General features: G+C 37.2%; 4 protein-coding genes across 4 annotated transcripts; all 4 read left to right on the top strand.

Moving 5' to 3' along the window:
* The first annotated feature begins 5259 nt into the window (after nucleotides 1-5259).
* LOC132166649 (protein LATERAL BRANCHING OXIDOREDUCTASE 1) lies at nucleotides 5260-7842 on the top strand. Its single transcript, XM_059577499.2, has 4 exons — nucleotides 5260-5582; nucleotides 5695-5942; nucleotides 6504-6831; nucleotides 7348-7842. Exons 1-4 carry the CDS (start codon nucleotides 5277-5279, stop codon nucleotides 7582-7584), a joined length of 1119 nt encoding a protein of 372 aa, XP_059433482.2. The 5' UTR covers nucleotides 5260-5276; the 3' UTR covers nucleotides 7585-7842.
* A 1076-nt stretch (nucleotides 7843-8918) lies between these two features.
* LOC148583041 (protein LATERAL BRANCHING OXIDOREDUCTASE 1-like) lies at nucleotides 8919-11641 on the top strand. Its single transcript, XM_088511507.1, has 4 exons — nucleotides 8919-8993; nucleotides 9903-10150; nucleotides 10320-10647; nucleotides 11344-11641. Exons 1-4 carry the CDS (start codon nucleotides 8919-8921, stop codon nucleotides 11578-11580), a joined length of 888 nt encoding a protein of 295 aa, XP_088367633.1. The 3' UTR covers nucleotides 11581-11641.
* A 4970-nt stretch (nucleotides 11642-16611) lies between these two features.
* LOC148583040 (protein SRG1-like) lies at nucleotides 16612-22043 on the top strand. The gene is made up of 4 exons (XM_088511917.1): nucleotides 16612-16854; nucleotides 19705-19952; nucleotides 20630-20957; nucleotides 21740-22043. The coding sequence occupies exons 1-4, from the start codon at nucleotides 16651-16653 to the stop codon at nucleotides 21974-21976; spliced, it is 1017 nt and encodes a 338-aa protein (XP_088368043.1). The 5' UTR covers nucleotides 16612-16650; the 3' UTR covers nucleotides 21977-22043.
* Nucleotides 22044-22980: 937 nt separating this feature from the next.
* On the top strand, nucleotides 22981-25644 carry LOC132166156 (protein SRG1-like). Its single transcript, XM_088511789.1, has 4 exons — nucleotides 22981-23360; nucleotides 23473-23720; nucleotides 24314-24641; nucleotides 25156-25644. Exons 1-4 carry the CDS (start codon nucleotides 23055-23057, stop codon nucleotides 25390-25392), a joined length of 1119 nt encoding a protein of 372 aa, XP_088367915.1. The 5' UTR covers nucleotides 22981-23054; the 3' UTR covers nucleotides 25393-25644.
* Nucleotides 25645-26096: the final 452 nt, after the last annotated feature.

The raw sequence follows: 26096 nt of genomic DNA, 5'->3' as shown, positions 1-26096 counted from the left end.
TAGCCTACGAGCTTGTTTTTATCTTTTTAGGTAAAAGACGAAGATGCTTCTCCTTGCAGAATCAAAGACGTTGCTCTTTGATTAGTTACCTTAGTCTTCCGTTATGTCAATTGGTATCAGAGCAGGCTTTATCCTGATAATGGCCAATCAACGCAATGGTGATAAACTTTTCCAACACCGCTTGTAGGGGAGGGACTCTTTCAAGAGCCAAATTCATAGGGTATCCGAGCCGGCATTATCCGGATTCGATGGCCAACTATACTACAACAACAACTTCTATAACGACACCGTTCGTGAGAGAGATGTTGTTTCGAGATCTGACTACCAGTGATACATCAAGCGATCAGAGGTTCCTTTGAGAGCCAAATTCCAAGAGCTGCGGCAAACGGCGCAAATGATGCAACAAGAGGTGCGCCAGTTGTGCGAGTCGTTTGAACGCAGGCAAATGCGTGCCCATTGGAATCACACAGACACCCGGGAGTACCGGTTGAATATCGATCTCCCTTCATTCGATGGTTATCTTCACATTGAAGATTACCTTGACTGGATAATGGAGGTGGAAAGATTCTTTGAGTACATGTGTATTTCAGAAGAAAAGAAGGTGAAGTTGGTGGCTTATAAGCTCAAAGGTGGAGCATTCGTTTGGTGGGAATGGTTGAAGCTCTCTCGATCCAGGGAAGGAAAAAGACCCGTGACATCTTAGCCCAAGATGAAGTGGTTACTCAATGCTCAGTTCCTACGACCAGATGACTATGGGATCCGATGGGAACCTGTTCGGTATCCTTATTTTGACCAATTCCGTGAGGATGATGTAAGCCACTTTCGTCATGTCCATAATCATTTCATAACTCTCCAAATAGGCCCTGTGCCTATGAAGAAAATTTTAATTATGGTGAAGAAGTTGTGGAAGATGTTAAGTTGGTTGAAGAAGTGTAGTTGCCGTAAGAGAAAACATATGTATAGCCACCATCATTGATTCCAACGACTACATCAATGGAGGAACAGCTACCGCTTCCTCCACCACAAGTGCAACTTCCTCTACCACAGTTGCAACCTCCCCCACCACAGATGTAACCTCCTCCACCACAGGTGCAACTCATCACGATCACCACAAAAATTGGCGATCCTTTGGAAGATAACGGCGAAGTTGAAGATGACGTCCATGAAGAAATTGTTGGGGGAATTTTTATGGAAAAGGAAGAAAATGATAAAACGTGTGAAATCTATGTAGATTTCTCCAAATATATTTCTGCAGAGGAGCTGCACGTGCCATGCCCCAAAGAAAACTCGAGGACGAGTTTTTTTTCAAGTGGGGGGTGTCTGATGTAGGACGATATTTACCTATATTTTCGGAAAAAACTAAAATAAGGAAAATATCAAAAATAATATTGGAGCAGCGCCACTTGATCAGAATTTTATCTATTCTCAGACAATGGAAGTACAAAAGAAAAGATTGTCACGATTTCCGCTGATTTTCAATTTTATATTAGGATTTATTTTTATTTTATTAGGACTTTATTTCTTTTCTTTAATAGAGTCAGATGTGCTTTAATTATTTTCCTTTCCTTATTAGGATTAGGTTTACTATTACTATAGGATTATGTTTACTTTCTCTACTTGGATTAGATTTACTTTCTGTACTAGAAGTAGGTTTACTTTCTCTACAAGTATTTATCTTCTATAAATAGGCTTGCTTATTATGTAAAAATCAACTCATGGAATTATTATCAAATCATAGAATTCCCTTTCAAATACTCTGCGGAGTCTTATCTTTCTTTTAGCCTGCGGGTTTTTATCTTTTTCGGTAGAAGATGAAGACGCTTCTCCTTGCAGAATCAAAGACGCTGCTCTTTGATTAGTTACCTTAGTCTTCCGCTACGTCAAAGCCACTCTTTTTTTTTTTTTTTTTTAAAGCGATGCATGAAGTCATGAATCACATTGCAAATTTTTATTATTTGAAAAGTCTTAATGATTTCTTAAGGAACTTTGGTCAACCTTATCGCCGGCCATGGACGATATATATATAAATATATACACATCCAAAAACATGAGGAAAATGATTTCCGCATTTTACGGTGCTTATTTCGACGTAAAATAGTGGTCAACCATTTTCCGACCGTGAGCATCTCATTCTTAAATCAATGGACCTTGCCAAGACCCACTCAGAACTTCGCCAGGACTCACCCATGACCCACTCAGGACCGCGCCAGGACCTAAACGAAATTGAACGGGACCCGCCCGAACCTGCCCGGGACTTGACTGGGACCGGACCTAGACATACCCAGGACCCGCCCGGGACTTGACAAGAACTCGCCCGTGACTTGCCGGGACTCGCTTGGGACTTGACTAGGACCTGCCCGGGACCCGCCTGGACTTGAACGGGATGCTGCCGGGACTTGCTCGAGACTTGACGGCGACCCCACCAGCACTTGACCAGGACCTGCGCGGGACCTGATCGGGACTTGCCCGAGACCTGCCCGGGACCCGCCTGGGACTTGATCGAGACTTGCCTAGGACACCACCAGGACCCTGTCGGGACTTGACCGAGACTTGCCCAAGACTTGCCCGGGACACGCCAGGGACTCCACTGGGACCTACCCGGGACCTAACCGAGACCCCGCCGGGACTTGATCGGGACCTGACCGGGACTTGCCCGGGACCTAACCGGAACCAGCTCGGGGCTTGACTGGACCCTAGACTAGATCGGGACTTGATCGAGACCTAGCCAGGACCTGCCCAAGACCCGCTCAAGACTTGCCCAAGACCCCACCGGGACATGCACGGGACTTGACAGGACCTGTCCAGGACTTGCCCGGTTGGGTCTCGATCAAGTCCCATCGAGGTCCCAGGCGAGTCTTAGTCAAGTCCCGAGCAGGTCCCGGTGGGGTCCTGGGCGAGTCCCGATCAAATCCCGGTAAGTCCTGGGTGGGTTCTGGTTAGGTCTCGATCAAGTCCCATTCAAGTCCTAGGCGGGTCCTGGTTAGGTCCTGATCAAGTCCCATTCAAGTCCTAAGCGGGTCCCAGTCAAGTCCCGGGCAGGTCCAGATGAGGTCCTGGAAAAGTCCTGGTCAAGTCTCGATGGGGTCCTGAGCATGTCCCTGCAGGGTCCCGAACAAGTCCCGTGCAGGTCCTTACAGGGACCTTATTGGAAAAAAATATATATACAAAAAAATATTAAAAAAAATTATTTTCCGTGTGGTGGTAAAAACTGTAAAATGTTTTTGACAGAAAACATTTTCAGGAAAAATGGCCCCCCTAAAAATATTTTTCAACGAAAATCATTTTACATCGAAGTAAACAGAGCTTAAAAGAAAAACACAGATGCAATGTTATCTTTTTGATCAATGCGATGAATAGGCTAATCATTGGGAAAAATATAAAAAAAGCCCCCCAAACTACCAACCGTTTTCGATTTAGCCCCATAATGTTCCAAAAGTGATAAAGTAGCCCATAAACTATCAAACTATTGCATTTTGGCCACTTCGTTAGACAAAACCGTCAGTTTGGACGGAAACTGCAAAACGACGACGTTTTGTTACGGGTAAGTTACTACAATGCCCTTTTATGAAAAAAAAAATTGGGAAAAATATAAAAAAGCCCCCCAAACTTCTAGCCGTTTTCATTTTAGCCCCATAATGTTCAGAAAGTGATAAAGTAACCCCCAACTACCAAATAGTTATAATTTGGCAACTCCATTAGTCATTACCGTCAAATATGTTGAAAAATTTAAAACTACGTCATTTTGGTAAGGATAAATTACCAAAATGCCCTTTTTGGAAAAAAAAAATCGTATTAAAACAAGCAAGCAAAACGGCGCCGTTTTGCTTGAAATTAGGGTTTCCTTACACTTACCAAAATGACGCCGCTTTAGTAAGTGTTAGGAATTAAAAGAAAAAACCCTAGACCCCACGCAGGTGACTCACGAAAAAACCTCCAACCCCAGTTTTTCTTTCTCCCCAAAATTGCTGGCCACCACGTTGTTCTATCTCCGGTAGCCTGTAAATCTTACCCATAACTCAATCTTTTTATTGTATTTCATGGTATAGCTGTTGGATTGGTGTTGTTTATCTATGAACGTGATTTTTTTGTTTGATTTCTACAATGGGTGAGAATTTTTCGGTGGCGCTTCGTAGCCACTATATGGTGTGGCCGGCGGTGATGAATGGTGGTGGTAGGGGCAGCCGATTTTGAGAGAGAGAGAGAGAGAGAGGGGTGTTGCGTTTTTTTCACTTGAGGGAGAAGGTTGCCGGAGATAGAACGACATGGTGGCCGGTGGTTTGGGGGAGAGAGATAAACTGGGGTTGGGAGTTTTTTCTACGTGGAATCTAAGGTTTTTTCTTTTAATTCCTAACACTTACCAAAACGGCGCCATTTTTGTAAATGTAAGAAAACCCTAATTTCAAGCAAAACGGCTCCGTTTTGAGTGCTTGTTTTAATATGATTTTTTTTTTAAAAATGGCATTTTAGGAACTTACCCTTAGCAAAACGACGTAGTTTTGAATTTTTCATCATATTTGACAATAATGACTAACAGAGTGGCCAAATTTCAACTGTTTGGTAGTTTGAGGCTACATTATCACCTTTTGAACATTAGAGGGCTAAAATGAAAACGGCTGGTAGTTTGGAGAGCTTTTGTATATTTTTCCCAAAACATTTTTTTTTCATAAAAGGGCATTGTAGTAACTTACCCGTAACAAAACGACGTCGTTTTGCAGTTTCCGTCCAAACTAACGATTTTGACTAACGAAGTGGCCAAAATGCAATAGTTTGATAGTTTGAGAGGCTACTTTATCACTTTTGAAACATTTAGGGGCTAAATCGAAAACGGCAGCTAATTTGGAGGACTTTTTTATATTTTTTCATAATCATTTATAGCCCAATGGAAAGCAAACTTCGGAGATAATTTACATCTTCCTGCTTGGTCTCATCATTACAGTGATCTCCTAGAAGGATTTCGCTTAGATACTGTAAAAATAGTGCAATAAGATGGGCAGATTAGCGACTGCCAACTCATTGAAGGCGACTTTGGTGATAATTTAGTTTTAGAAAACGTTTTCTGTCTCATTCTCAAACTACCGAACCTCCATTTTTTTTTAAATATATATATGGCTGAACTCGAAAATTAGGAATTTGTAAGGGCCGCTTGCCTTGAAATTGCAGAGTCTTCAGTAGTTAGTAGTTACCTTCTCACACGTGTACGAAGTCAAATTTTCCTTGTTCTTATCCTTTGACTAAACAAAAAACAAAACCTTTTTTCTCGTTGGAACACATGCTCTATGAGGCACCCACCCTGTGACCCTAAAGATTATATACCTCCATATCCATATACAGAGTGCTTCATACAAGCAAGCATGGCCGAATCTGCCAAGAAAGAGTTGCCACCGAAAGCTGTCCAAGAGCTGGTCATCAATGGCGACCAACTTCCAGAAAAGTATATTCACAAGGGTGGCGACGGTGGACTCCTAGATGTTCCACTGGTCCAGATTCCGGTCGTCGATCTTGCTTTGCTCTCATCTTTCTCAACCAGCACAGAAGAGCTCCTGAAACTTCGATCAGCTCTAAGCTCATGGGGCTGCTTCCAGGTATTATCTAGATCGATCCTCAAACCAAACTTCTAAATCTACTTCATGGATCTTGATTTTCCTGGGAATTTACTGAACATGCATGCTCTAACGATTGTCTGAGGTGTTTCAGGCAATAAACCATGGTATGACATATGCATTTCTAGACAAAGTTCGTGAAGCTGCGAAGCAATTTTTCGATCTTCCAATGGCAGTGAAGAGAAAATACTTGAGAGAAGTTGATGGCATGGAAGGGTATGGAAATGACATGATCCTCTCTGAGCAACAGACGCTTGATTGGACTGACCGATTGTATCTTACTGTAAATCCACAAGACCAGCGCAGGCTCAAGTTTTGGCCTGAATCTCCAGAAGATTTTAGGTAACCCCATTAACTTATTATCTGCAAAAAAACAAGAAGAAGAACAATTTTAGGAGATTATCAGTTATTTATTGATGTTCATGTTGGTTGTGGTGAAGTATAACTCGGTTTCAGACATTCAAGTTCTGTTTAAGCAGATATACAGAGAGAAAAAAATAATTCCAACTTCAGAAAAGTACATTAGAAGGCATAAAAAGTGATTAAACAGATGAGAATTACCATCACTGCTGTTAGTGTTTATGCTCCTCTGCCTGCTCTGGCTTCAATCCTAAAGTTTTGAAAAGTTCTCGATTGAAATTGAAGGTGAATAACAGAAACAAGATTCGAACTCCGCACATTTTGTCTGATACCATGTTTTTCTTTCTTCTATCGTATCTGTCAAAGAACCTGATACCTTTGCAGAAGCAGCATCTCCGAAGTGTTGGCAACCGGCCATTCGAGAGGATGTTAAATCATCATTTATTTCAAACGCTTAAGCTAATACAAAATGGTAAACTTGATTATTTCATTACTTTAGATGCATGAGAAATAATCTGATTTAATTGTTCACAAACACTGCAGGGATATTCTAGATGATTATACCATCAAGTTGGGAAAAGTAACTGAAGTAGTCCTTAAGGGCATGGCAAGGTCACTGATCTTAGAGGATGACTGCTTTTTGGAGCAATATGGTAAACGACCAACAATGACTGCAAGATTCAACTACTATGCAAAATGTCCAAGGCCAGATCTTGTCCTTGGGCTCAAACCACATGCAGATGGATCAGTAATCACTATTCTCTTGCAAGACAAAGAAGTGGAAGGCCTTCAGTTCCAGAAAGACAATCAGTGGTTTAAAGTTCCAATCATTTCTGAGGCCCTTCTTATTAATGTTGGTGATCTAGCAGAGGTAACCATTATTGCTCAGATTGTGTCATATTCATCAAGTTCCAGAGTGGACTAAATAGTGCCCACATTCTAGAAATTCTATTAAGCTAAACTTCATTAAGAGTGCGTTTAGCACTGTGATTTCGCAAGTTAAAATTGCGATTTGAAAAGGTAGAAATATTTGCATTTTTTTAAACGAGTGTGTTTTTAAAAACGAACTATTTTAAAGGTTAAACTACAATTTTACTAAATTTTTAATTGCGTTTTTAAAAATCGAATTTTCAAATCACACGATTTGAAATTGCAAACTCAAATGAACCCTAACATAAATTAGGGTAGCTTTCAGGTTTGATGTGCCAATGCCAATTGTTTTAGCTGGTACCAACTAGCAGCAGCATGTTCACTTGTAAAGAATCATTGCTCGATTCACAATAGTCAACTACAGATTCTGCCTTAGGAAATAAACATTTTGTTGGAAAAATGAGAGGTTTCATTCTAAATGGTTTGCTTGCTTTAACTGGTTCTGCATGATACACAGATAATGAGTAACGGAATATTCAAGAGCCCAGTACACAGAGTGGTGACAAACTCAGAAAGGGAGAGGATTTCTTTGGCTATGTTCTGCACTCCAGAACCAGAAAATGAGATTGAACCTGTTGATGGGCTAGTGAATGAGTCAAGCCCAAGATTATACAAGAAGACGAAAAATTATGTTGATAGCTATTTCCAGTACTACCAGCAAGGGAAGAGACCAATTGATGCAGCTAAGATTTAATTTGTGTTGTCCTAATTTCTTGTGGTTTGTACCTAAAGATGATTGCATTGGATTTTAATGGACATAATAATGGCAACAGCTTGATGGCAGTTGATCTGAGGAAATGTAACCAAATCCTTGAGCATCTGTGGAAAATGTTGAGGAAGATTTTTTTTTTTTTTTTTTGGTTTCTCTTTTATCTTTGGATACAGGTTAGTTTTTGTATTTCCAACAATTATGGTACCAAAAATAAGAAGAATTTATTCATTTTTATCAGAATTCATATGAAGATGGGAACAAGTGACATGTCACTCTTTCTCAAATTACACCATACATTAACCTGCCTCCAAAAAATCAGAACCTAAATGGAGAGAGGGAAATGCTAGGTGCTCTCCTAGAAGAACACCAGGAGAGCACCTAGCATTTTCCATGGAAAAACAACCAAAAATTCAGGTTTATCAACAGCCATATCTTCCTTCACATTACAGGCCACAATGTCGTCTCTAGTTGCCCCAGCCCTCATTCAATTTTAACCTTTCCTGTCCTCTAATCAAATCACTTCATACTAGTGCATCCATTGATCTATATTTTACGTGTTTTATTTTACATGACGTTATTTCAGGCTAGTAGTATGTTAGGAATCCTTTTTGTAGCTTTAGAACTTGTTTAGAACTGATTACAAGCCTGTTTGGTCGAGATAAGTTTTCTGCCTAGCAAGAAAACGTTTGGCCTCAAGCTCAAACATTTGCCCAGTTTGCCAGAATATTCGCTGGCTAGGCACAACTTCTGTTTTTAGAGTCTTAGGGCAAGGTTTCGTTGTAGCTTGGATGGAGAACTAATTCTAGGCCTTTTCACATATTTGGAGAGTGTGAAACCACAGGAGGAATATTTGGAGGAATAATACGACCTGGGTGAGTACAAACTCACATAGATACTTGCCGTTATTTTCCCGTATTATACGATTATTTTGTGTACCAAAGATGCATATTTACAACTCTCATGAAACATGTTTTGATATACTATGAACTCTATTTTGTGAAAATTTGTTGCTTAAACAAGATAATAAACATGGTGAGATTTGTAAGAGCATGCACGTAAAAAATGGATAAGGCTAATTGCATTGTATGATATGATATACCTGCATGTGTGGGACAACGGTAATGGGCTTATTATAAATGTTAACTCTATGGTCAAAAGTGTGGGTATATTATATGAGCCTTGGATCCAATGGTTGTTTCGTAATCGACGCAACCATGTTTAATTGGCAGGTCACTACAGAATGTACATCATTAGTAGCGCGAGCCATTTGAGCTCGGACTCGGTCGGTTTGCTAGTGTTATGAACGGTAACATGCAATGGCCGAGGCACCGGCATTATATTACAGGTCCCTCAGGACAACACCAACACTACTGAGAATGGATAATATATCGGTTTGACCATATAGTTTAAACTATCACCACTTGATTCTCATAGTTACATCATATATTATATCTATATTGCATCTATGAACAAAATCACATCACAATGCCACATAAGATTAATCTACAACTGAGTTCATCATTCAAATGGCATGTACATCGTATGCATTTTTACTCACTAAGTCATCGTATGCATTTCCCCCCCATTATATATAATTATGCTGTTTAGCTAGCTTAGCTGAGGATAGATCTGGGAAGGCGCCTAGTTGTTATGACGGATTTACTCATGATCGTTTTTGAGGACTTCAACCCTATATGGCTCAAGTCAATGTAGTATGCTAGCGGGTCTGTTTGTTTGGAGTTGCTTAAGATCATCTTTATGCCTTATTTAGTTAAACGTAGGCCTTAGTGTTTTCAAAACAGCTTTATTTTGGTAACCGGTCACTCACTAATACATTTGGAGATCTAGTTATGTTATGATGCTTTGAGTTTACTCTAGTTATTATGATTGTGGTTTTAAATTATTGCTATCTCTATTCCTTAGTCAAAAGTTTTCCTTTGTAGTCTTTTTACGGAGATGATGATATCCCTCGGTCTTGTTCCGAGAGAAATAAGGCTAGAAGGCGAACCATGGAGTCAAGTCAATTACTAGTTAAATTATTTCTACTGGGCATTACAAATACGCATTCACTATTGTCACTCAATGCATGCAAGTTTCTTTTTCATCTTGTTGAAGGGGGTTTTGACAATATAATTCCATATTCTCTTTTCCTCACAATCACCAGATGATATTATTTGTCAGCCCATTGAAATAACACATATGGTCTCTAATAGTTGAACAGAAAGTAATGTGTTTGCTTGTACCAGATAGAAAACAAAAGAACCCATTTTTAACATACTTGAATTTGTTTTGAGCATCAGGCAATTGGTCATGGGATTCCAAGTTCATTTCTTGACAAGCTTCGTGAAGTTGCAAAACAATTCTTTGCACTTCCAGTGGAAGAAAAGCAAAAGTATTCCCGATCAGCTCATGAGGTGGAAGGGTATGGGTATGACATGGTGGTTTCAGAAAAGCAAATTATTGACTGGTCCAGTCGCTTATTTCTTAGAGTCTTCCCGAAAGATCAAAGAAGCCTGAATCTTTTGCCTGAAACTCCAACTGATTTCAGGTAAACAAAATTGTATATATATATATATATATATATATATATATATATATGATTGTCATACAACTGGAATTATGTGGCAGTAAAAATCATCAATTGAATCTGTTAAATATCATTATTCTTATCCAGTATTTGGTTATGATTTTTGAGAATGTAATTTAATTTTTGGCAGTGGGATCTTGCATGACTATGGTGTGAAATTGAAGTGCATGATGGACATTCTCTTTAAGGCCGTGGCAAAGTCACTTGATTTGGAAGAGAGCAGCTTCTTGAGCCAGTTTGGAGACCAACCCATAATGCAAGTGAGATTTAATTTCTACCCTCCTTGCTCAAGACCAAATATGTTTCTTGGTGTCAAAGCTCATTCAGATGGATCAGGAGTGACAATTCTCCTTCAAGATGAAGTCGTTGAAGGTCTTCAAATTCTCAAAGATGATAGAAGGATTAAGGTTCCTGTAATTCCTCATGCGCTTGTTGTCAATCTCGGTGATCAAATGCAGGTACGTCTCAAGTCTTTAGAGTGCATTTGACATTGTGATTTCGTAAATTAAAAATGAAATTTTAACAAAATCGCAGAAAATATATTGCTTGAAAGTGTATTTTTAAAAAATTACAATTTGAAAAGGTCAAAAAAAAAAAAAAAAAAAAGAAAAAAAAAAGCTGTGTTTTTAAATCGAAACGCGGGCAAGGGGATGCGTTTTTAAAGCACATGAATTTTATCAAACGCTTCTCTGTATTTTTAAAAGTCGCATTTTTTAAATTGTACATTCTAAAATTGTTATTTTGAAATCGCAAACCCAACCGAATTCTTAATAGCGGTCACATGAAAGGGTTTTATTATGCATCTAGGGGTGCTTTAAGTGACTCTTCTTTAGCTAAATTCACAACCATAAATTCAGATTTTTAAGTTTATGATACAAATTTTGGATAGAACTTACCCATGAAAACCGAATTGCAAGGAAATGATGCTTAAGAGCACTTGTATATGCATGATTTAGGCTGTACTGAAGTCATGTGGAATATTTAGGATTGTACTATCATACTTCTAAATCTAATGTTCATGTAGGGTGGCCACTCTGACTCGAACTCATGGCGTGGTGTCTAACTCTAATATTACCAAATGATACTAATACAAACTTTGAGTAGAAAGCAATCTATACAAAACTGCATTAATTGGGTGCAATGAATTAATGCAGATAATGAGCAATGGAATATTCAAGAGCCCGATGCATAGGGTACTGACAAACACCACCAAACTGAGGATATCTGTGGCCATGTTCAATGAGCCGGAGCAGGACAGGGAGATTGGACCTATAAATCAATTGATTGACGACAAAAGGCCAAGGCTATATAGAAATGTCAAAAACTTTGCTGGTTTCAACTATGAGTGTTTTCAGAAAGGGAAAGTAGCAATTGACGGAGCAAAAATTTAATTATTTTTCTTCCTCATTATCTACTCTGGGACTGGAAGCAAGTTGATGGTGAAATTATGGATGTGTATCGTATTCCGATGCCTGTTTCAGAATCTATTATAATAAAGTTTATCTTAATTTACTGTTTAACATGGTTATATTTATAATGGTTGTTCTTATTCTTATTTTTGTTTTTGCCCATTTTATGAATTACAATCAATTTTTGCTACTGTTTCATGCCAATACACCAAAGTAAGCCGAGGATGTGTTGTTTTCTGGTGTTACTCTGTTTCCTGTATTTGCAAGAAGGGAGCTCTATTGTTTGCTTTCAACCGGCAAAAATCTTAAATCTATTGTCCCCTTTTTTATCCTCAAAATGTGGGAAAACTTGGCTGTGTTTGTTAAAGGACTAAAAAAACAAAAAAAATCTTACTATTCATCTTAAAATTAACCACAACATTTTTATTTTTTATATTACGTCAATCACTTTTTATTACTATTTAAATAAAAAAAATCATGCAAAACAATTTTTTTTTTTTACAAAACATTTTTACCCCCTTTTTTTTTTTTTTTTCATATCAATCAAATATGACAGTTTTAGTCCACTTTATTTTTTAAGTCCTTTGCCACTCACAGACCTTGTTTTTATTATCTCTAAAAAATAAAAAAATGTAATGAAGTTGTGTGAAAACTGACTAAAAGATATGTCTGAGCTGAGGCTTCACGGCTTCACCTGTAGTGTAAGCATAGCTACGGCCTTCACGTACATGCAGCCTACGTACAACTTTTCTTTACCTACTACTTTGAAAGGACTGGCAAAACAGGTACTTGATACAACCCGATTATAACCCATGGGTACCTGTTACACGATTAACCTATATACAAAGACGACCTATTTAGCTAAACGGGTTAACGGGTTTGACCCGATTATAACACAAAAAGTTGTTGGGTAACCCTGACATGACCCGTTTGACCCATTTAAAATAACCGGGTCAAATCGGGTAGACACGACCCGTGCTCTTAAAAGGTGACCCGACCCACTAAAACCTAAACCCTAATTTTTTTTTTCTTTTTTAAATGTAATAATAATACATGAATACCAATGCAATTGTTAATAAAAACATTCACAAAATTAGCAATTTTCAACTGTATACATATTCGATAGTCTATTTTCATAATTTCATGTAATGCAATAATGATTTTAGTTTCTCTTTAAGGAGACTCCTTTGCTACGACCAGTCTACATGTTCTATGTTTTACTATTTATATTAAATTTCACATATATATTTAATGGTATATATATGAAATGAATATGGATCAAATTAGATTTCCCACGACATTTCCATCATTAGCAATAAAGAAAAAGATAATTTTTTTTTAAAAAAAGTTAACAAAAACAAAATAATAAAGAACAAAAGAAACAAAACTCAAAACTGCATCATTATTAGATTCATTACAATTTAGGTTCCCAAGGACCATTATGCCCGGTGTTGTCCACTTGAAGTCTTGAAGGATCCATGATTCATCCTATGTAATCAAATATATGAATTATGAAACACTACAAAGAGTCTCAAAGCAAGAGAGATAGGCGCAGGCGGCATAGGCGAGGCATAAGGCGTTTAGGTTTACTCATTACTGGATTAGTCTTTAGGATTTTTTTTACCCTTCTTTTTTCCAGGTCTGGCGGGTCTACAAAATTTACCTGGTCTTAAACCGGTGGACCCGATTAAGACCCGAACTCGATAAGGCCAAACCTAATACCTATTTTTTCGTGTTATGTTCATGTCGGGTTCACGGGTCGTGTCAAAATTGCCAGCCCTAATACTTTGTATTCATTGATAGCTTACACTAGTCATTAATCTACGATTTTGTTTTATTCTCTTTATTTATTTTTGTTGGTTTAAAAGTGCCATATTTCACTCCTTTTGCAATAATTGACTTTCTAATTAATTATTATTATTTTTTTTTTTGAAAGAAATACATTCCAATTTCATTGATAATAATCACAAGCATAAAGCTCTTACATCGCAGGTGCACAAAGCCCTGAAAATGCAAATTATAGCCGAAGCTATAAGGATACAACATCACCTAAAACCTCCGCTACCCTATGACTAGTTTTCAGTTGAAATAACATATTTGCACAAGACAGACGCAATCCAATGCATAGGTAGCGCAAATTCCTCCTCGACCCAAAAGCCATGATGAAGTTCACATCCACAACTCGAAGGTCTGGACTAAAAATCACATCCATGACCCAAAAAAACCGATATAAAACGTGGGCGAACCAAAGAGGTAGGGCCTTATTACAGGCAAATAACAGGAATAAAATGCATATAAGGAAAAAAAACATGAACAAAGACAATACAAGGAAAATAAAACAAATGGGAACAGGCACACGTAGCGTGGATGCCGATTGTGCACTCGCCGGAAACTGACACTCGAAGGGAACGATGGAAGCTCGACGCGGTGGGGACGCGAAAAAAGGCCCAAAACAATGGATGGAGGGTGGTGAAGCCGATTGCCAGATAGCTGGAAAACCATCGCAGCAGGGGACGTTGAAGCTCATCGCTGGAGGGGAACACGGAAAGACCCAGCAGCGGACAGTGGGCGGCAGAGCTGGCTGAGGAGATCGGCAGCGAACACAAAACAAATTTGGGAGGAGTTTGAAAGAAACCCCCAAAATCAGCACCCACACCGAGTGGCACGCATGCAAGGTTACAAGAACAACACACCAAAAACACAGCAAAAAAACATAAAGAAAATGAGCAGAAAACAATCAGAGAGCCCTGCCAGGGACAAAAGCGGAACAAAGAGGAAGGGGCGGCAAAGAAAGGGTAAGGAGGAGGCAACCCAGGTCAGGGACATCAAGTAAACTACTAGCACCCGGTGTAAGGGCAAGCGAGGGAGAGGAGGGAGGTAGCAAACGGCCATCCCTCCTCCCCTCACCGTGGGGGAGGGGGCTTACCTAAGGCTGCAGCGCTAGAGAGAAAGTGAGAAAACCCTAAGGCACTCTGTTATTCCACGACTCCCACTCAAATTTTTAACTTTCTAATTAATTTAATTAAACTAACTACTCTCATCAACACTAAAATTAACTTCTATTATTTATCCTAAATTTCTTTCCCTTTATTTTATGATTATAGAAATACAAAAGTTTTCCAAAAAAAATTTTCTTGACATTTTGGCTCGTGGAAAGGGAGTATCAATTGTTAACCTTTCGTGGTTTCTAAGACATTTAAGCACATGCCTCTTTTAAAAAATTGTTTAGAGAATGATGTGTAATATATATATATAAATTGTTTTCTATCAAGTCAAGTAGATAAATTTATCCCGAGATATGTTATACATCATTTTTTCAACCATAAGATAAGTATTATAAATTCAATGGTAAATTTATCTATCTATTATGGTAAATTCATCTATCTATTATATACAGAACTAAGTAAAAAATGGAATGAAAGAACATTTTCATTTATTCTTATAAAAGTAAATAACTAAAGTTCAAATGACTAATTACTTTAAGAGAATACCTTCTATCTGGACTAGGTGTAAAATCCATGTTTTACAGTATCTAATAAAATGGTGACACCTTATATAAAAACACCATATACTATATGCATGAAAACACTGGATCTCAACTGACAAAAATTAATTTGCTTTCTAGCTTTTCCTATTTCCCTCCCCGACAACACCCCACCACCAGCCCTTCCGATGATGGCATTGGCGCTGACACCCTTCACATCTCCACCTCCTTCTCTCTCCTCCACGAACTCAAAGTTGCCACCCAGCGGCTGTCTCTAGCCAGACCCGCGTGGGTCATAGCCAAAACCCACCGGATCAGTCACAGTGACCCAGGCGGGTCTCGGCCGTGACCCACACGCGTCAAGCCAGACCCACCCGTGGGTCACTGGCCGAGACCCGCATGGGTCATCGGCGTGGCTATGGAGAAGAAAGGGATGATGGGTGAAAAATCATGTGTTTTCAATCTTATTTCATATTATGGTGTTAGTTTATGTGTCAAATTTTGATTACAAGCCTGCAAAATGGGTGTTTTAAGGATCGACCGGATAGTAGGGGCTCTCTTACATTAATCCTTTCTTAAAAAATAAAATTCCTTATAATTAAAATTGGACATCCCCACTAAGCCACTCTCTTTTTTTCAAGCGATGCATGAAGTCGTGAATCACACTGCAAATTTTTATTATTTGAAAAGGCTTAATTATTTCTTAAGGAACTTTGGGCAACCTTATCGCCGGCCGTGGACGATAAATAAATAAATATATATATACACATCCAAAAACGTGAGGAATATAATAAGCCAACGGACGGCAGATTTGGATTTGTTGTAGTAAATAAAAGAAAAAACGCAGATGCAATGTTATCTTTTTGATCAATGCGATGAATAGGATAATCATTTATAGCCCAATGGAAAGCAAATTAACTTCGTAGATAATTTACATCTTCCTGCTTAATTGGTCTCATCATTACAGTGATCTCCTAGAAGGATTTCGCTTAGATACACTGTAAAAATACTGCAATAAGATGGGCAGATTAGCGACTGCCAACTCATTGAAGGCGACTTTGGTGATAATTTAGTTTTAGAAAACATTTTCTGTTTTTAAATTTCGTAAACCATTTTTCAAGTTTTAGTGTACGTGTCTCATTCTCAAACTACCGGACCTCCATCATATCAATTGGAGATTGTCACCAACTCACTTCCGTACAAGAGGAGGAGGGGGATTCGAACTAGTGACCTCCACTTCATTAAGTGTGGTCCCAGCCGATTGAGCTACCTTTTGGAGACAATGTATACAATCTTATTCTAATACTTTAATCCAACTCAAATCCAATACGCTCCATGAATGGAAACGGTCAATTAGTCATCTGCCTACTCATTAAAGAATTGAGAAGTTGTAAAGGCACATGGGTCCTTCCCGTTATTGGGGACACAAGGGGGACCATGCCTTCTTGGTTTTAGTTTTCAAAGCCTATATATATATATTCTCCAATTGTTGTATTTAGCAGTACGGCTTCAGCATGGCTGCTCTTTCTGCTACAGCGGCTTCTGATCTGCCGAAAAGCGTGCAAGAAATGTCCATCAATGGCAGCGAACCTCCACAAGAGTACACCGTTAAAGATGCCACGTTTGGCTCTGTAGAGTCTTCTCCACCGTTGGGTTCGATTCCCATTATCAATATCAGCTTATTCCTCCCATCTTCATCACATGATGCTGAGCAAGTGGAGAACGAACTCCAGAAACTCAGATCAGCTCTAAGCTCATCAGGATGCTTCCAGGTTTATGATTTCTTCAACTTTTCCAGGGAATTAAAAGTTTTACTTTTACATTCATCTCTTGCTTGATTGCTCCTTGGGTGCCTGTTTATTTGTTTGTGTATTCAATCTTTTGGTGGGAGACACGTTTGTTTATCTAGTAAAATAGCACTAAGAAAAGTTGTTGTCGGTACGTGTATTTAAATCAAATTAATAATAAAGTAATTATTTTCATATATTATTTATTGTTTCGAAGTTTATTATTAGATATTATTCTCTTTTGAGATTTAACTCTACTTTATGTTGTGATTTGTTACTCCACAATATCGTTATTTTTAATTATAATTATATATAACTGAAAGGCATATTCTATCTCTCCATATAAGGATTCTAGTCTCTAGTTCTAGTCCCATTTACACCAAAATAATAAAAATAAGGGTTAAATACTAAATACTACCCATGGGGTTTCATTATTTTATTTTTTCTCCCTTAGGGTTTGATCTTTATCAAAGAAGGTCATTGTGTTTTTGATAATAGACTAAATTAGTCATTCTGTCAGTTGACCGTTAGTTGACTTAACGAAAATTCACGTGGACCAATCAAATATTAACGCATGACACTTAATTTTTTTTAAAAAAAAATTTAAAAAAAAAAAGAAAAAAAATTGTGGCCACCCCATGGCCATTTGGGGGTGGCCGAAACCACCCCCAATGGGTCTTGGGGGTGGCCGAGATTGGGGGTGGTTTCGGCCACCCCCTAGGCTCCATGGGGGTGGCTCTTGGTGCCCACCCCCAATGGGTACGCCACCCCCAATATTATTATTTAAAAAAAAAAAAAAAAATTTAAGTAAGTGCCACATGTCAACATTTGATTGGTCCACGTGGATTTTCATTAAGTCAACTAATGGTCAACTGATAAAATGACTAATTTGGTCTATTATCAAAACCACAGAGACCTCCTGTGTTAAAAATCAAACCCTAGGATGAAAAAAAATAAAGTAATGAAATCCTATGGGGTATTTAGTATTTAACCCTAAAAATAATAATAATAATAAGAGAAAAATTATATTTAGCCCTTCAGTTTTTATCTGAGATTAATTTAGTGATTTTTTTTTTCAATTTCAAGAAAATATTTCTTAGATTTGGCCCAAATTTAAAATAGGGCGCTTTATCATTTACCGTCAAAGTTAACCATTTTTCATATGTCACATGTCTCATTTGACTCGTTATAAGAATACACAAAGGCAATGCCACATCTAAACAAGTACTGTTAAGCCATTCACAAAAAAAAAAAAAAAAAAACTTTATATATATATATATATATATAGACCTAAAATTAAAAAAACTCTCAATTTATTGTATCTAACTTTCAATTTTCGGCAATGTTACCCCTCTCGTTGGGGTTTGGTTGGCAAAATGGTGAAATAACCTTTATAGCCCTAAAATTTTTATAAAATTTCAAATTTACTCTTAATTAAAAAATTAAAATTAATTTTTTTTAGAAAAAAAAAAAAAATCAAAACAATTTTTTTTTTTTTTTTTTTTAAAAAAAAATTAGGAGTATTTTGATAATTTTCACGGCCACCATTAGGATTTAAGAGAAAATCTTAATGAAAATGTTGCATATATTGCTAGCGAGATTGGATGAACTAATGGGATAAATTGATAATTTTTTAACTTTAAAAGGAGTAATTGCAAAAGTTTTCTTGATGAACTTTTTGCTTTATCCTAGCTAGAGGCGGCACGCTAGAAACTCTGTTGCACCGGTGTAGATGTTTTAATAATAAGATTAGCAATCACCTGTATTTCACAATTGGCTAAGGCCCGCACAAAACTTTTGCTTTTTTTAATTATTTAATTATTTTATATACAATGAAATCAACATTTCTCATTAGTGGGACACCACCCAACTAATCTAAAGCTTAAGTTAATGAATTTGGGTTTCACTATTTTATATTAACCACTCATATTAGCGACATATTTCTAGTGTGGAACTCAATATCTTTTAATAGCACTCACACGTTTATACTTACCAATCTCTCTTCTCACTTGTAAGTTCAATCACTATAATACAATACTCCCCATCAGATAAAAGCTTTTCGTTTATTTTATGTTTGTATCAATCTTATGTGTTGTCTCCAAAATGACTTATGGGCTATGTGGGTTCGTCCACGTCATGCGGGACTCTAGGACTATTGTGTTTTGCCCGTGTCATGAACCCTTGTTTATGCTTGCATTTTGCACCTTTGTCACCACTCTAGGGACCCATTTTTTACCTAACTATGCCATAAACCTTTGTCCCTTACTACAAGAACCCTCATATATACTCGTACTGTGCATGCATCACTTCATCATATTACATACCATCATCAGCTCTGATAGTAATGATACCACTTGTTAATAAGATTGATGCCTTGAGGAGTCTTTCAATGAGACTATGTTATAACATGTTGAGAAACTACTCCACTCAAAAACTTAAGCCTATAGATTTTAACTAAAGTATCATATATTAATCACTCACATTTGTAATATCCTTTCAATATAGAACTAAATCTTTTTACACTCACGACCTATATACTCAACACCAACATCTTTTACAAATCCAAGTTCGCAAAAACATTTATCAGATCAGTTATACTAGAGGTTCCATCAACTCATCTATAGTCCTATGTGTCATGTCTATAAAATTCTATATGCACCAATGTTTCAGTTTATGGTTTCCTAATGAGATCAGGACTTAAATTCTGCTGGGAATTTAAAGGAAATGAACGAATTTTTTGTTTATTTATTTCCTAACAAATAGATAATTTCTTATCTCTCTCTCTCTCTCTCTCTCTCTCTCTCTTTCCTTCTGAATTATTGTTTAAAGTTTCAGGCAATAGGCCATGGAATTTCGAGTTCATTTCTTGACAAGGTCCGTGGAGTTGCAAAACAATTCTTCTCACTTCCAGTGGAAGAGAAGCAGAAGTACTCCCGAGCAGTAAATGAGTCTGAAGGGTATGGGAATGATGTAATTGTCTCAGAAAAGCAAGTTCTTGACTGGTCCTATCGCCTAACCCTAAGGGTTTTTCCAGAAGATCGGAGAAGGCTCAATCTTTGGCCGGAAAATCCAACTGATTTTGGGTACTAAATATTCTTATTTCTTCAATTTTTTTCATTAATTTCTACATTACAAGATCACTTATATAGAACACTTAATTAGTGCACAATACCATTTTCCAATATGTTAGAATAATTCCCTATATATATATAGTCTTTGTCATCAGCTTGTACCGCAAGGTGTTGAGTTAAGTCCCGCAACGAGCGCAACCCTCGTGTTTAGTTGTATTGAAAATATCATCAACGAATAAAAGCAAGGTGTAGCCGACCCTTTTAGGCTCTGTTTAAACCAAACCACCCGTCAATCTCTATCCGTGCTTTCTGTCTTTCTTTCGTTTCTATATATATTTAATTTTTCATTGCATATATTATAAGTTTCTTCACAATCACATGTACAAATGGGGAGTGGTCTGATGAAGTCTTTGTTAAAATATTGATTAAGTGATTAAATTTATCTCTTTCTATAAACTTAAGTTTTTGGGGTAAGTGGTAATTTAACATGGTATCGAAGCCAAAGATTTTGGAATCAAACCTTAACTCCATCAATTCATCCCATTTAAATTAAATATTCCACATGCTGGACCTTACCTATTAAAAGGGAATTTGAGTCCACATATGAGAGGAAATGTTAAAGGATTGATTAAGTGATTAAATTTACTTCTTCGGTGATTTAACCATCTTCAAATATTTGTTGCATGTAGAGAGACTTTCCATGAATATGCAATGAGGACAAAATCTGTGGTGGATCTTCTGTACAAGGCCATGGCAAAGTCACTGGAGTTGGAAGAGGATAGCTTCTCGAAGCAGTTCGGAGACAATACATTGATGCAAGCCAGGTTTAACTTCTATCCACCATGTTGTAGGCCTCATCTGGTTCTTGGGGTCAAACCTCATACAGATAGGTCAGGAGTTACAGTTCTCTTGCAAGATGGAGAGGTTGAAGGCCTTCAGGTTTTGATTGAAGACAAATGGGTTAGAGTTCCCATTGTTCCTCATGCTCTTCTGGTAAATCTTGGTGACCAAATGCAGGTACATCTTAAACTTTTCTACTTGTTATAGTCACATTTATGACACCCATCTGAAAGAGAGAGACACATATATGGGATCCATCGGTTCAAATAGGTGGTCGAGGGACTTGGGCCGTTTAAAACCTATCAAGTTAGGGCCGATTGGAACCTTAAGCGAATTAGGCGCTGCCATAATACTCGGTATCGAGTACGGTTTTCTTTCTTTTCAAGCCAAATGACGTCATTTGGAGGGCCTTTTTTAAATTGATTTTTTTTTCCCAAAAGGGCATTTTAGTGGCCAATTTGACATTTTTTGAAATTTCGTGGGGCTACTTTATGACATTTTAAATATTGGAGGGTCAACTTGCAACTTTTTTTTTTTGAAAGGTCCAACTTGCAACTGGCTGATAGTTTGTGGAGCCATTTTATATTTCTCATAAAAAAAAAAAAAAAAAAAAAAAAATTAGTAATGAAGGCCTTAATTACCATCAATATTATTTAATTAAGGCCCCAAATTATGGTATATAAGTAATTGAGAAAGACATTAATATCGTTTGATTCTCTTAAAATCTTCAACATTCCAAAATTAGGATCATCTCTCCGTTCAAATGAACTGGAAAATATCTTATTAGTTATATTAGAAGAGTATTTTTGTCTCCACAAGAAGTAAAAAGACAAAAATATCATTTAAATATAACTAATTGAATACTCTCAAATTCTTTTGAAGTAAAGAGGATCCCAGTAATTAGCCTCAGGAGAAAGCATTTAATTTGAACCCATTGTTTGTATGATAAATTGGTGCAGATAATGAGCAATGGGATATTCAAGAGTCCCATGCACAGGGTTGTGACAAACACCGAAAAGATGAGAATGTCGGTGGCTATGTTCAATGAGCCGCAGCCGGACAGAGAGATCGGACCGGTGGAGTGCTTGATTGATGAGAAGAGGCCAAGATTATATAGAAATGTTACGAATTATGGCGCTATCAACTATGAGTGCTTTCAGAAAGGCAAGATTGCACTTGAAACTGTCCGAATTTAAAGTTTTCATTTAAATCCTCAATTTCCAGTTAATAACTAATACTTCCGGCATGGAAGGAAGATGGATATTCTAGTTTGGGACTTAATTTATATATTAATTGTGGTTTGTATGTATAAGACAATGGATTAAGCCATGAAAGTGGGTGTTAAGATGTAAACCGATAGACGAGAATAACTTTTATAGGGATTTGGCACAAATTAATTTTAGAGAATGGCACATTAGTATAAAAGAACAAAAGTGAGTGTTATAAAAACAATAAATATTTATATTTATCTTTCTCTTTTGATAATATTTGGTGGTTTTACAAGTTACTTTTGTTGTTTTATGTTAATGTGTCATCCTCTCAATGGAGGGCACAAAGAAATTGAAGTGGCATTAATTTTAGGGTTACATCATGTGTTTTGTGCCAAAATCAAATAGCTAGGTTTTCAAAAATGTCATAAATAAACCCACCTGGTACTTCCGTCACGATTCTATTAAATTTTTTGACGGAGCTCCACGTAACCCTTACACGTGAACTACTACCTGTGTTTTCAATCCAACACTTGGACTGATACTTGTGTTTTTTGTGCCATGTCCAATTAAAAAATTAATAAAATAATATGTAACCTAAAATAATAATAATAATAAATAAACCAAAAACAAGATATCACACCAAATTGACATGAAATTTCATAATTAATAAAATAATTAAGCAAAAAGTTTGATTTGTCAATAATATACTTTTAATCATTTTATCAATTATAGACTGTTACCTCAATTTATAAGCAATTATAGTCAAAATTGTAATACCTCAATTATTTTTCTTATCTTAAAGAGTTTAACCTAATAAAAAATAAAATATTTAATTGTTTTATTTATATTATATTATTCAATCACAGTTTTTTTTTTTTTTTTTTTTTTTTTTTTTTTTAAATATATATGGCTGAACTCGAAAATTAGGAATTTATAAGCGCCGCTTGCCTTGAATTGCATAGTCTTCAGTATGTATACCTTCTCACACGTGTACGAAGTCAAATTTTCCTTCTTCTTATCCTTCGACTAAACAAAAAACAAAACCTTTTTCTCGTTGGAATACATGCTCTATAAGTCAACCAACCCTGAAGATTATATACCTCCATATCCATATACAGAGTGCTTCATACAAGCAAGCATGGCCGAATCTGCCAAGAAAGAGTTGCCACCCAAAGCTGTCCAAGAGCTGGTCATCAATGGCGACCAACTTCCAGAAAAGTATATTCACAAGGGTGGCGACGGTGGAGTCCTGGATGTTCCACTGGTCCAGATTCCGGTCGTCGATCTTGCTTTGCTCTCATCTTTCTCAACCAGCACAGAAGAGCTCCTGAAACTTCGATCAGCTCTAAGCTCATGGGGCTGCTGCCAGGTATTATCTAGATCGATCCTCAAACCAAACTTCTAAATCTACTTCATGGATCTTGATTTTCCTGGGAATTTACTGAACATGCATGCTCTAACGATTGTCTGAGGTGTTTCAGGCAATAAACCATGGTATGACACATTCATTTCTAGACAAAGTTCGTGAAGCTACGAAGCAATTTTTCCATCTTCCAATGGCAGTGAAGAGAAAATACTCGAGAGAAGTTGATGGCATTGAAGGGTATGGAAATGACATAATCCTCTCTGAGCAACAGACGCTTGATTGGACTGACCGATTGTATCTTACTGTAAAGCCACAAGACCAGCGAAGGCTCAAGTTTTGGCCTGAATCTCCAGAAGATTTTAGGTATCCCCATTAACTTATTATCTGCAAAAAAACAAGAAGAAGAACAATTTTAAACAAGAAGAAGAACAATTTTAGGAGATTATCAGTTATTTAAATGCATATTGATGTTCATGTTAGTTGTGGTGAAGTATAAATCGGCTTCAGTCATTCAAGTTCTGTTTAAGCAGATGTACACACGGAGAGAAAAAAAATTCCAACTTCAGAAAAGTACATTAGAAGGCATAAAAAGTGATTAAACAGATGAGAATTACCATCACTGCTATTAGTGTTCATGCTCCTCTGCCTGCTCTGGCTTCAATCCTAAAGTTTTGAAAACTTCTCGATTGAAATTGAAGGTGAATAATAGAGACAAGATTCGAACTCTGGACATTTTGTCGATACCATGTTTTTCTTTCTTCTATCGTATCTGTCAAAGAACCTGATACCTTTGCAGAGGCAGCATCTCAGAAGTGTCGGCAACCGGCCATTCGAGAGGATTGTTAAATCATCATTTATTTCAAACGCTTAAGCTAATATGAAATGGTAAACTTGATTATTTCATTACTTTAGATGCATGAGAAATAATCTGATTTAATTGTTCACAAACACTGCAGGGATATTCTAGATGATTATACCATCAAGTTGGGAAAAGTAACTGAAGTAGTCCTTAAGGGCATGGCAAGGTCACTGAACTTAGAGGATGACTGCTTTTTGGAGCAATATGGAAAACGAGCAAAAATGACTGCAAAATTCAACTACTATCCAAAATGTCCAAGGCCAGATCTTGTTCTTGGGATCAAACCACATGCTGATGGATCAGGAATCACTATTCTCTTGCAAGACAAAGAAGTGGAAGGCCTTCAGTTCCAGAAAGACAATCAGTGGTTTAGAGTTCCAATCATTTCTGAGGCCCTTCTCATTAATGTTGGTGATCAAGCAGAGGTAACCATTATGGCTCAGATTGTGTCATATTCATCATGCTCCAGAGTGGACTAAACAGTGCCCACATTCTAGAAATTCTATTAAGCTAGACTTCATTAAGAGTGCGTTTAGCACTGTGATTTCGCAAGTTAAAATTGCGATTTGGAAAAATAGAAATATTTGCATTTTTTTAAACGAGTGTGTTTTTAAAAACGAACTATTTTAAAGGTTAAACTGCAATTTTACTAAATGTTTAATTTCGTTTGTAAAAATCAAATTTTCAAATCACACGATTTGAAATTGCAAACTCAAACGAACTCTAACATAAATTAGGGTAGCTTTCAGGTTTGATATGCCAATGCCCATTGTTTTAGCTGGTACCTACTAGCAGCAGCATGTTCACTTGTAAAGAATCATTTCTCGATTCACAAAAGTCAACTGCAGATTCTGCCTTAGGAAATAAACATTTTGTTGGAAAAAGGAGGTTTCATTATAAATGTTTTGCTTGCTTTAACTGGTTCTGTATGATACACAGATAATGAGTAACGGAATATTCAAGAGCCCAGTACACAGAGTGGTGACAAACTCAGAAAGGGAGAGGATTTCTTTGGCTGTGTTCTGCATTCCAGAACCAGAAAATGAGATTGAACCGGTTGATGGGCTAGTGAATGAGTCAAGCCCAAGATTATACAAGAAGATGAAAAATTATGCTGCTATCTATTTCCAGTACTACCAGCAAGGGAAGAGACCAATTGATGCAGCTAAGATTTAGTTTGTGTTGTCCTAATTTCTTGTGTTTTGTACCTAAAGATGATTGCATTGGATTTTAATGGACATAATAATGGCAACAGCTTGATGGCAGTTGATCTGAGGAAATGTGACCAAATCCTTGAGCATCTGTGGAAAATGTTGAGGAAGATTTTTTGTTTGTTTCTTTTTCGTTTCTCTTTTATCTTTGTATACAGGTTAGTTTTTGTATTTCCAACAATTATGGTACCAAAAATAAGAAGAATTTATTCATTCGTATCAGAATTCACATGAAGATGGGAACAAGAGACATGTCACTCTTTCTCAAATCACACCATCATGTCACTCTTTCTCAAATTACACCATAACTATTACTCTAACAAATGATACATTAACCTGCTTCCAAAAAATCAAAACCTAAATCAAGAGAGGAAAATGCTAGGTGCTCTCCTAGAAGAACACTAGGAGAGCACCTAGCATTTCTCATGGAGAAACCACCAAAAATTCAGCTCCATCAACGGCCATATCTTCCTTCACAGTACAGGCCACAATGTTGTCTCTAGCTGCCCCAACCCTCATTCTATTTTAACCTTTCCTGTCCTTGAATCAAATCACTTCATACTAGTGCATCCATTGATCTATATTTCACGTCATAATAATCATAACTGCAACACGAGCGACCGTCTTCAGCATATTGATTAAAGAAACCATTCTTTTATGCATCTACAA

The sequence above is a fragment of the Corylus avellana genome, chromosome 11 (assembly GCF_965113065.1).
Source record: "Corylus avellana chromosome 11, dhCorAvel1.hap1.2, whole genome shotgun sequence".
NCBI lineage: Eukaryota > Viridiplantae > Streptophyta > Magnoliopsida > Fagales > Betulaceae > Corylus > Corylus avellana.
Note: the sequence above shows the minus strand (reverse complement) of the source record. Positions and strands in the feature narration are given on the sequence as shown.